A 12166-nucleotide genomic window follows, 5' to 3' on the forward strand; every position below is an offset into this window, starting at 1 on the left:
ACTCCTTACGCACGGCATTTGGGAGCACAGCAAATTAGCAGGGGTGGCATGAAACCACCAGAGCATCATCATGTCCCCGTGTTCTCTCTCCCCCCCCCCGCCAAACCCCTTCCCCCAAAGAGCTGTGTGCAGCTGGGTTCCCTCCCCCACACCGCATGCAGGAAGCACCATCCATCTCAGCCCAGCCAGTTTCAGAGAAAGCAAAGCAAGACAAGAGGCTTATTCTCTGCTGCACTGCCACAGGGACCTCTCCCCCAGTACGCAGACCTGGTGGGGCAGGGAGGTGGAGGGGAGGCGGATTGTGTAGCAAAGGCAAGCTCCCTTGGACACAGCTGTGCTATAACCTCTGCCAGGCAGATAAGCTCAGGGCTCTTTGTCTTGGGGAGCTGTGGGGGAGGGGCAGCTGCTGCATATGTAGCACACAGCTAACCCTCTCTGCCTGCAGGGAGGCTTCCCGCCAAGATAAGCCCAGGAGCAAAAACAAGAGGCAAGTCAAAACCTTTCCAGAAGGATTTCCTGCGCTCTGACCGTTTGGGGCATGGAGGGGACTCGGGAGAAAGCGACAGAGCGATTCAGAAGGCGCCGGCTCCTGGAGAACTGTATTTACTGAGCAGAGGCTGAGCCCCTACTCGAGGGAGAACAAAGCCCCATCAGAGAAAGAATGAGCTGCCCCGGGGCCATTTGACCATGTCCTCTTGCCCGAGACTGAAGCCGCTGGCTGGCGGCTTCAAGGAGGAAGCCTCAGATCAGAAAAACAGACCATTTCAAAATAAAACAGTCCCAATACCGAAAGAATTAAGCACACTCACCATTTCATGAGGAACATTAAATCGCCGCAGGAGTCTGTGGCTCCGATGATCTTTTCCGGCTCCAACCCTCTTTCAAAGCCCCTGGCGATATCGGTGCTCTGGCAGAGAAAGAGAAAGAAGAGTTAAGGAATCCTTCCTGCCTCCTGCTCCTTGGCCATTTCTCCCTCAACCATGAAGCAGAGGGGCTTCAAAGGGTGCTGAGAACCAGGTGATAAACAGATGCCGAGCGAGGCTTAATGGTAATTAACAGAAGGGGGGGGGAGGCCTTTTTTGGCCTCTATTTTGGCTCTATTTTTTTTCCAATCTCTGATTTATGAAATGTTAGAGGGAGGGAAGCAGCAGGAGGAAGAGGAAGAAATCTTTTTTTTAAAAAAAAAATCACATATAGGAGTCGCCATTTAAAACAGGCGAGAGAGGCATCGACAGGCAGACCAAGGGAATTAAGTCATCTTGCCTTTGCAGCTGTGGCAGCGGCAGCAGCCATTCGTGATTTCCACAGCTCCCCATCCCTGTTACGCCTCCCCCGCTCCAGAGCGCACCACCTCTACGGGCTCACGCGGTCCTCGAGGTCTTTGTGCCGGTGCCGTCAATGGGTGTGTCCCATTCGTACGTTGTTGGGTTTTTGGTTGTTTTTTTTTTTTTTTTGAATTTGCAACCGAGAGCTTAAAGCGCCGGGGCCCCAGACAAGGGTCGGTCAGCTCCCTCTGCACATACCATCTGAAGGCTGGTAACAGCTTTCAGGCGCTGCAAGCCTGGAGCGAGAGCGTGTTCTCCCTGCTCTGCTGCAGGAGCAGCAGCAGCAGCACCACCACCACACGCTATTCTGCTGGAGATCCACACATTTGTTGCTTACACATACTCTGTCTAGCAGATGCTAACTGCAGACCAAGCAGTTAACAAGAGAGAAAGAGAAGAGAGAGAGAGAGAGAGAGAGAGAGAGAGAGAGAGAGAGAGAGAGAGAGAGAGAGAGAGAGAGCGCTTGGCTTTTTTGGAGACAATAAAACCAACCGCCAAATGAAGAAGTAGAAGGGAAAAGCGGTGTGTGTGTGTGTGTGTGTGTGTGTGGGAGGGGGGGAGGGATATCTAGCTGAGGGTAACCAGGAGAACACAGACTGCAGCAGAACTGAGTTAACTGGCTTAGCAACTGGGAGACCCAGTGGGAATTCATACATTCACAAACCAAGTAATCAGACTCAGAAGAAAGTCTGAACAACACTTTGCTTTCGCCTTTCTCAATATCCAATCCAAACTCCTAGCTGAGGGTGGCTCAGGGTTATGTTCACCCCGGCTTCAACCAAAAATATTTTTAAATGACCGCATACAAAGGCCAGAAGGAGCAGCTTCTCCAGGCCACTTCGTAAGTTACAATTCCCCACACAGAGATAGCGGGCAGTGGAGGACAATATGAAAAAGTTGTACAGCCACCACACTGGTCCATGCAAAAGCCCCCAAATAAGAACAGAGTCCATGTACTACCTTTTACTGGACCAACCGAACTGGCACACTTGCACAGTGTTTTGAGCTGATTTGGTTGTTCCAATAAAAGAGATAACATGGATTTTGCTCTTGAAGTGGCCTTTGAAATTTATTGGCAGAAGGGGAGGCGCTTAATGCAGCCCCTTTATTCAATGAGATATATTAAGTTCCGGAAGGGTATTTTAAACATTTCACTCCCAAAAGTTCTTATGGTAGCCGAATATAATTCTGCATGCAAAGATCTACAGCTATGGTCTCCTTGTAGACAGTTAGAAAAAGATAACACTGTTTTAAAGCATCTATGGCATCAAGAGATTCTCTTATACAGCGCAATAACAGAATTATGTGCTAGCTTTCTTTTTGAAATATTGCATCTTCAGCCACTATTTTATTTCTTGCTATTTCGAAAACAACTGTACTGCTCAGGAGAATAAAATACTGGGTTTTAAACCAGTTTTTGGTAAGAAACCTCCGCATTGTGTCATGGCACCCAGGAAAATCCCCGAATCCGTGTCCCTGCCCTTCATGCAATTTTTTTTTTTAAGTAAAAGTAAAATCTGATAATAATGGGTTTAACTATCATAAAATTCAAAGACAAAATTCTATATCAATAATTATAACTTGGAGAAAGTGAAGAGCTTGTGGGGGGAGGGGGATGCAGGGACACTCATGGGACCCTTGCTGCTCATTTCTGCACTGAAGTGTTAAACCCTCAAGTATATAAACTATTACTCAAAGTAAATTCCACAGTGTTCTGAGCAAAGGACAATGTTTGTGGCAGCAATCACTGATGGTACAGCACAGGATCTGACACACACAAGAGGGTGGCCTCGTTGTATCTTTATCAATCCAGATACTCCTCAGCAGGATTTGAATCCAGTGGCAACTTTAGAGCCCAACAAGATTTTCAGAGTCTCTAAAGTACCATTAGGCTTAAATCCTGCTGTTCCACTGAACATTTTTGCTGTTCTACTGCAGACCAGCATGGCTACCCACCTAAAACAGATCTGCCCCACTCACATATAACCAACAACAGCACTCGCAACTATAAATAACACACAATTTACACCCAAAAGTAATAGAAATTGCTTATTAGTTATTACAAAAATGTATAAAGTGCTCAGTGCCAAAGTGTACTTTACACAATATTTCACAAAAATTACACTACAGAATTCAAGCGTAAGTGACATCCAACAACGTCCCTTTAAGGTAGTCCCTTGAAGCTTCCCGAGTTCTTCAATTAGCGTATATTCTTGCTTTGAGAGCTCGAGACTTCCTTAAAGTGGGTATGGAATTTGTCCACATACAGTTTGAGATGAACATGGAAACCCGACACACGTTGAGGAGAATCCCAAACAGCAAACTGCAGGTAAGTACGGCATAGTAGCCAAATGAAACTGACTGATGACGCTCTATTCTTCTTTGTCTCCTTATACAGGTGGATTTCAAGGAAGGAAGGAGAGCCCAACCGGGGCCCCCCTGGCCCTACAAGCTGCTGGCTTGATCGTTCAGCTTGTTTCACAACACAACCACTTCCTCAGGGGCTGCTCTTGTAACCACCAATACAGTCAAAGAGTTCCATAATAGGACCAAAATTATTCATGTGCAAACATTCAACGCACTACGGGACCATCCCGCAGTGCGTTGAATGTTTCCACATGAATAATTTTGGTATGCTAGAAGTGACATCATCAGAAGGGGTGGAGCTTGGGAAGAGCCATCACCTGACCTTTGACTTGGAAGTGACATCACAAAAGTGACGTCACATCCTTGCTAGGCTTCACCCACTAAGTCCCCAGGTATTTTCTGGATCAGACCTGGCAAACCCAACGTTTTTATTGAAAATATGAAAGATGAAAAGAAAGAAGGGAAAAAGGAAAAGGGAGGGAAAGACATGGAAAGAAAGAAGGGAAGAAAAGGAGGGAGGGAAATACACGGAAAGAAAGGAGGAACAGGAGGGAAGGGAGGGAGGGAAATAAACTAAACTAAAATAAAATGTATGGCCATGCTGATACTCAGAAACCACCGGGAGCCACACAATATGTCTAGAAGAGCTACATGTGGCTCCCAAGCCGCAGTTTGGCCACCCCTGTGCTAGGGGAGGGGACTGTATGGGTATTTGTGGGTGAAATACCAAATGCAGGGCTCATGACCCTACTTAACCCTCTTATGTTATACATCACTCCCTGTGATTCACATGGGACTGGGCAGACCCACGCAGAAAGACTAAAGTTTGTCCCTAAGTGTAGAAGAAACAGGGGGCGGTTATCACAATCAACTGAACATTTGTCCTACTGGAATCCTACTCAATCTCACTGCTTTCTGCCTTCTCAATACTTTCTATGAGTATTGCATGTTAAATGTTTGTCTACTAAGCCTCCATCTCACCAGAGAAAACTTCATAAAGGAGACAGAACCAATTCTCAGACATTCAGTCAGTAGCATACGAAACAAATCTAGTTCCTCATGTCCACCTATCTGTCATGTTTGAGGTACAGGGTGCCAGAAACAACAACAAATTGGTGAAGCACTTATGTGATCTATGTGTAGAACTGCTTCTTTCCTCTGCATACACCGGGTACAGAGTGCTCCAAATCCAACACAGGCATAGAAACTGTGCATACTGTATGCATAGCCACCAAGGAAGGCAAGATGATCATGAACTATCTTGGATCATGAGCAAGAAGCACGTGCATGTGAGAGAGACAGGGAAAGTTGGTGCACAAAGCATCGTTCCCTTAGTCCGTCCCCTTCTCCCAGCCTTATCTCCCTGCTCGTTCATGCTGGCCTACCATCTGGCAGAAAGTAACCCAGCTTAGAAGCTCTGATGGAGGGGGGCAGATAAGAAAGGAGCTTGAGATGCCCTGTTCCTCTGCCTGCCTGACTAGCATTTAGTAAGGTAAAAATGTAGTAGCTTCCCATAATGAAACACAAACAATAATTAAGCCACAAGCAGAAGCTCCTTTCCTGTCTCTCGTCAAGTACAATGAGTGCATTGCTTTGCTCACGCTGCTGATGCTGTACATGCTGTATACTGTTCGTCGCAGCCTTGATCTGAGATGCCAAGTCCCTCAGAAGACAAATGCACGCCTGTTCATGGGCCTTTGCTTCCTTGCATTCTTCTCCCTTAACACAGCACTGCAGGCTCCTATGTAACCTCCAAGAAATGAAGAATGCCATCTCTGCACCAGGTACAGCCACTGTTAACATATGGAAGGAAAAACTGGGTAGTTTACAGTGCAAACCTAAGAAGACAGATCAAGATGGGTCGCCGTGTTAGTCTGTCTGTAGCAGGAGAGCAAGAGTCCAGTAGCACTTGTAAGAGTAACAACAACTGTGGTAGAGTATGAGTTTCAGATACCCGAAGAAGTGAGCTGTGACTCACGAAAGCTCATACCCTACCACGTATTTTGTTAATCTTATAGGTGCTACTGGACTCTTGCTCTGTCTTAAGAAAACTTACTCCGGTCTTCAGTTCACTGATTTCAATGGGCTTAGACTGGAGTAACTCTGCATAGGATTGCACTGTTACTATCCTATCGAGTACAGTTTCATCCTGCTCTTCTCCTCGAAGGAGTTCAGGGTGAAGTACATAGTTCTCCCCTCCTATTTCATTTTCACAGCAATCCTACAAGGGTGGATTCACTGAAGACGGTGTGACTGGCTTAAGGTCACCCAACAAGTTTCATGGTACAGTGGAGATCTGAACCTAACCTTTTCAGGTTCTAGTCTACAATTAACCACTACATCACACTGCCTTTACTACTGCAAAGTTACACTATTTTGGATACTCAAAGCCTGGCCCTGATATCTCGCCAGTGGTATTCATACCTTTCTATTTTAGTTAGCTTTGAGTGGTTGAGCCAAACTGTTATAGGGTTTTGGTCAAAAATGTATTTTTGTATAATACACATTATTTATTGATCAGTCACATTTGTATTACTGATCTTCCTCCAAGTAGTTCAGGGCAATATATATATATCATGCTATCCCATATTACTGTCGCAGCAACCCTGCGAGGTATACTGGACCAAGGAACATGCCCAAGAACACCCAATGAGCTTCACTGTAGGGCAGAAATTTGAACCCCAGTATCCCTGGTCAAAGCCTTGGGGAAAGGCTGTGGCTCAGTGGTAGATTTGAATCCGGTGCCTCCTTGTCTGTTCACATAAGCCTTGGCCATCATATCTTCCGTCTGTATGGGTATGTGGTGTTCTGTAAGGAGATCCTTGAAACTCCCTAGGCCCAAACTGATGGCTCTTAGCTCTCAAAAATTTACACTGTTGGCCCTCGCCTCTTTTGACCAGGTGTTCTGTGTCATTCTTCCCTGTGGGTGGGCTTCCCAGCCTAATAGGCTTGCATTCGTGGCCATCACTATCCTCTTTGGTACTCCGAGTGGGGGGCTATCACAGAGCGGACAGAATCCAGTCGCCAACTGATCTTCTGTTTGAGATTCGTTGGGAAATGGACCGTTTTTGGTCCTCTTGTGTGTATTATCACTTCTTGGTATGGCAGCATGCATCTCTGGAGGAAAAGGTCTTTCATGTCATCCCCTATCGGATCCTTTTAAGCGGAGATGCTGGGGATTGAACCTTGGACCTTCTGCATGCCAAGCAGATACTCTACTAGTGAGCCATAACTCCTGCTTTATGAGCATGAAAACCTTGACCACTGGAGGACCTCCTGACAGGATACCATCATCCCCAGTAGTTGTACCAGTAGCATAACCTCTACTTTCTGTTTTCATAAGATCTCTGTTGCCATAGTCTGAATCTTCAGTTTTCTTTCTTGTGAAAGGAAGACTCTGTCTGGGACTGTGTGTCTATCATCACTCCCAAGTGGACAATTTTCTGGGTTGGACGAAGACAGCTCTTCTCCTCATTGATTGCAAAGCTGGGATCCCACAGGCAGGCTATCGTTCTTTTCACTGCTTCCATTCTCTGGTGTAGGGATGGAGACTTGATCAAGATGTCGTCTCTATGGGTCTGTCGAATCAGACTATGCAAATAAGCCTCCGATAGATCAATGGAGGATAGAAAATTCTTCCTTCTGGGCGGCGTCCACAACAGATTTGAGTGTTTCTATTCTGAACTTTCTTGCTTTGATACGTCTGTTAAACCATTTTAGGTCCAAAATGACTCTTCATCTCCATTCTTCTTTGGAACTAAGAATACTACTCAATATACCCTTTTAGGATTTGTGCGGTTCCGACACCGGTTCTATGGTCCCTATATTTAATAGATGTTGAATGGCCTTTTACAACAGTTGGTGTTTTTTATCTGACCGATTCTTTGGGAGTTGGAAGAAGTGTCTGGGAGGTACAGAGTTAAATTCCAGTGAATATCCATTGGCCACTGTGTCCAACACCTGTCTGTCCTTCACAGTTTGCTGCCAGGTATGTGCAAAATGTTGCAATTGTCCTCCAGTCCCTAGTGTGCCTATTAACTTGGCACAGTCACGCTGAGGTCCCCTTCTTCGACCCCTTGGTGTTCTGAATAGGTTTGTCAAAGGAGGATGGTCTGCTGTCCTCTTGAGGTTCGGTATGCCATCTTCCCTTGGACTATCAGAAGCACCCAGGGCACGAAGGACTCTTGGACTCCCCAAGGGGCTGAAACCTCTTTCTCAATTTTTCTTCCTTCTTACTGAGGGAAGGACTTTTTCTTTTCTTTTCTTTGTCCTCTACTAGGTATTTGTCCAACCCTTCTCCAAATAGGTTAATGCCTCTGAAGGGAACCACAGCTACCCTGGCTTGTGCTAAGAAGTCCACATCCCAGTTCCTAAGCCAAGTGTAGCACCTGGCTGTCACACTGGATTCCACGGCTCTTGCTGAAAACTGTAGGGCATCCAAAGATGCATCTGTGGCAAAGATGGTTGCTAAAGCGATTTTCTTGATTTTGTCCTTCTGTTCATTAAGGACATTGCTGGTTGCTGCAGCCAGGTCTGCAACCCAGGAGAATGTGGCTCTAGCAAAAAAGGGAGCCTGCTGTCGGTGCTCTGAGGAATGTGGTAGAAGCTTAAAAAAAATTCCTGCACAGAGCTTGTTGATCCTCCTGTCACAGGAATCCTTGGGTATATCGTCCACATCCATAGGCAACACGGATTTGGACACTCAGCTGGTCTCCAGCTCATTCACCACAGGCAGTTTTATCTTCTTCGCAACCTCTGGGACCAATCAATAGTAACTGTGCTTATATGCCACGCTCCTAGACAAGTAAGTGCCCTCCTCAGCGCATTGAACAAAGTAATGTATCATTATCCCCATGATACAGCTGGGGAGCCGGGGCTGGGAGGAGCCGCCCACCCAAGGCCATCCCGCAAAGTCCACAGCAGCAGTGGGAGTCGAACCAGCAGAGCATCAATTCGCAGCCCTGCCACTCAACCACTATGCCACATCAGTTCTGAACTTTGAAAAAAATGAAGTGATTAGCTTTTAGTTTAGCTGGAGCCTCCCACTCATCCTTCATCAGGTTGGGAAAGGCTGCTGGTTAGCCTTAGCGTCCTCCCCTGACAGATCCCTATCCTGGGCCTTCTCCCTTTCGCTAGCCTGATGGAAGACTCTGGAAGAGGAAGGGGCTAAGGAGTTTGGAAGGTCAAAGTCCCACACTGCTCACTGATCCTTGGAGACAGCTAGGCCTGCCTCAGCAGACATTCCCGCCAAAAAGAAAACTTTCCCGCCAAAAAGAGAACGCGAAAATGGAAGTACACCACAGGTTTCTCTCTGTTCTCGTGCAGGCAGAGTATTTAGAGAAGGAAAATTGAAAGGGATGGGGGGTTACCAACCAGTTAAAACTTCTCCCCCTCTTTTTCCTTCAACAGGCCCTGACCCCATTGGGTTGATCTGAATGTGGTTTAGTCGAGCTGCTCCTTCGTTGTTACAGGGGTCTGCTCCTTTAAACCTACGGTAGCTGCCACTACAGTCAGAACTCCAAGACAGGCTGTTACAGACCCGACTGGGCCCTCGGCTCTCCTGAGGAGGTTCCTCCTGGCCTGGAGTCTACTTTGCTGCCGTGGGCCTAAGATCACCAAGGGCCATCTGCATTTGAGTTCGTTGCTGCTCTGAGCAATACTGGAGAGGGGGAGCAAGAGAGCTCTACCCTTCCTTTGCGAGACTTTCCCTTCATCTTTTTGTTTTTGAGAATGGAGGATTAAAGTGGGAGGAGAGTTTGGGGGGGGCAACTGGACCTTCTCCCCTTTCTCTACCCTCTACAGTCCTGATCTCCACTGGGTCCATCTTATCGTGGCTTAGCCAGGTCCTCCGAATTGGAGTTGCTCCTTTGCTGTTAAGGGGGCCCTGCTCCTTAAAGCCCGAGGGACTTGCCACGATTGTCGGTCTCTGGACAGGCCACTGCAGACTCACCTGGCCCTCGGTTCTTCTGAGGGGGTTGTTTACTGCCGTGGGCCTAGGAGCACCTAGGACTGTTGGCTTGAATGTGGAGGCAGCCCTTTCCTTCCTTTGTGAGCCTTTCCTTCTTTTTGGTTTCTGTGCTCTCTGAGTGCCACCGACACCGTCCTGCTCAGAAGACAGGGCCAGAAAGACTGGCAGTCCCTGGGATAAGCCCCTTCCCTCCGGGATCAAATCAGCTAGCTGACCCTGCCTTAGGAGAGGAGGAGCTATATCCCATTCGTGAGGAATGCTCCACTCCTAGGACTGCCTGACAAAAGCAGGTCTCATCTGGTGGCCCTTTGTGCAAGTCCCAGTGCTCAAAGGTACCTACAGCTCAATCCACCAACGACAATTACAGAACTCTCTCTGTCCCAGTGATCGAGAAGAAATGTCAGAAAATGTCCACCTAATCCTTTGACCTAAAGCACAGTTCCACAAACAGCAAAGGGATCACTGTTGCTAACCATCTCTGGAACGCCTTTCAAGACGAGCAAAGCCATGGTCAGATGAGTTAGCCAAGGACCCTGTTGACTTGGGGGTTAACAAGCAGGCGCGAGAGAAGCTGCCCTTGCAGTTCTAAAATGCGCTCATCAGCAGCTGGCTGTCAAAGGAGATAAGCAGCAGTCTGCCAGCACAGGAGGAGAAAGCAATCTCCTCGAGACAGCCTGCCAAATCAGTCGCAAACAGCAATGCTGAATCTGGAGTCAGACTGAAAACTATGCCTAAAAAGTTATCCAACTGGAGGGTTGGAAGGTGAACGTTGGCATTTTAAGCCCGCTTCCAGGGAAGCCACACACAATTGCGACTGCTCCCTATTGACCACACTATTTATTCAGCCTCCTGCCTTCTCCCAAACAAATGCAGGGCCTTGTTGGGGATGGAGCAGAATGGTATGAAAGGTTTTGTTGCTACGAAGATATCTGAACAGGGAAACATATATTGATCCTGCTCTTAATAGCCATCACCGTTTGGGGTGAACATTGTGCTGCCTGTTGTCTGCTTGAACTACTGCCAATGTGGCGAGGAGTCCTGGAACTACAGTAAAGATCCTTGAGGATTTTTATCCTGATCCTGGAAGAGGAAAGATGGCCAAGGTGGTGTAGTGGTTAGAGTGTCAGACTAAGATCTGGGAGCTGAGGTTCAAATCCCCACGCTGTCATGAAAGCTTGCAAGATGATCTGGTTGCTCACTCTCAGCCTAGCCTACCTCACACAGCTGTTATAAGGATAAATAATAATAACATACTTTGTAAACCGCTCTGAGTGAGCATTAAGTTGTCCTGAAGGGCGGTATATAAATCGAATGTTGTTGTTGTTATTAAATGGAGGAGAAGACAATGATGTAAGCTGTTTTGGGTCTCCACTAAGGAGAAAGGTGGGGTATGAATGAAGTAAGAAAGTGCCTCAACTTTCAGAAATGCAACAGGCTGTGCAATTGCTGTCCAATGTGCAAGCGTACCAGAAGCAAGCCTGCTTATGGTGGTGTTCAGTGGGGATGGGGGGAAGAGAACTTAGCAACACCAACTAGAAGGATGAGGCAGCCAACAATACAGCCCATTGTTTCTATGTCTTTAAGGGATGCATAACCAGCAAATACCAAGCAGGAAAGCTTCACCAGGCTACTTTCTTTGCCTACTGAGTAGCAACAGTACATCTGGCCGATTTGTTGGCAGCCCAAAAGATGGTTCAGCGATAGGAAGGGAAGGGAAAGAACGGCTTCCCCTCTTCTGGAAAGCAAAACTACTTAATTTGGGAATTGAACAGGCAGTCTGGCAGTGGTGTACACAACGTTTCATCTCTGCCACAAATGGAACTTATCAGAAGAACTGTGAGCCAAAACACACGTTAAGAAAAACCTAGGTTCAGCACGTGTTCTCTTACCTCAAGGTTTGCCGGGATCTGTAGGAGTCCTGGAAGCTTAAAGTAGGCGTCCTGGAAGCTTAAAGATCTATAGGGGTCCTGGAAGCTTAAAGTCCTGGAAGCTTAAAGGATCTGTAAGCGTCCTGGAAGCTTAAAGGCGTCCTGGAAGCTTAAAGCTTAAAATACAGGCGCCTGTATTTCCCTTTCCCTTTTTGCTGCTCTGTAAATGCTCAACTTTAAGCTTCCAGGACGCCTACAGATCCCAGCAAACCTTGAGGTAAGAGAACACGTGCTGAACCTAGGTTTTTCTTAACGTGTGTTTTGGCTCTGTATCTCTTGCTTAGCTAATGCTAGAAACAAATTCAAGCTCTTTCCAAAGGAAGCAGTTTTGTAAGGGGAACTCAGGGCAGGGGTGTGCTCTGAGCCCAGGCATACGCAACTCTAAATGCCACTGCTCAAGTGTCGGTGTCCAAGGCTAGGAGAGTTTAAAAACTCAGGAATGGAGGGAGATCTGGAGGTGAGCATGGGTAGTTCCAGAGACGGACAACTGAACTGGCAGGGGGGAAGGTAAGAGGAGATTCGAAGTTAAAAGGCTGTCAAGAAGGGAGGTCCTGAACCCTGAGGAGCAACTGGTCTGA

General features: G+C 47.1%; 1 protein-coding gene across 2 annotated transcripts in view; it reads right to left on the reverse strand.

The window, feature by feature from the left end:
- The window catches only part of CBX5 (chromobox 5), a 59154-nt gene that overhangs the window by 9642 nt on the left and 37346 nt on the right, over window positions 1–12166 (reverse strand). For both annotated transcript variants that reach the window (XM_055003369.1, XM_055003370.1), the window contains one exon: window positions 810–907. In XM_055003369.1, coding sequence (XP_054859344.1) covers window positions 810–907 — 98 coding nt within the window. The remainder of the gene's footprint in view (window positions 1–809; window positions 908–12166) is intronic.

Source organism: Eublepharis macularius, chromosome 19 (genome assembly GCF_028583425.1).
Source record: "Eublepharis macularius isolate TG4126 chromosome 19, MPM_Emac_v1.0, whole genome shotgun sequence".
In the NCBI taxonomy this organism is placed as follows: domain Eukaryota; kingdom Metazoa; phylum Chordata; class Lepidosauria; order Squamata; family Eublepharidae; genus Eublepharis; species Eublepharis macularius.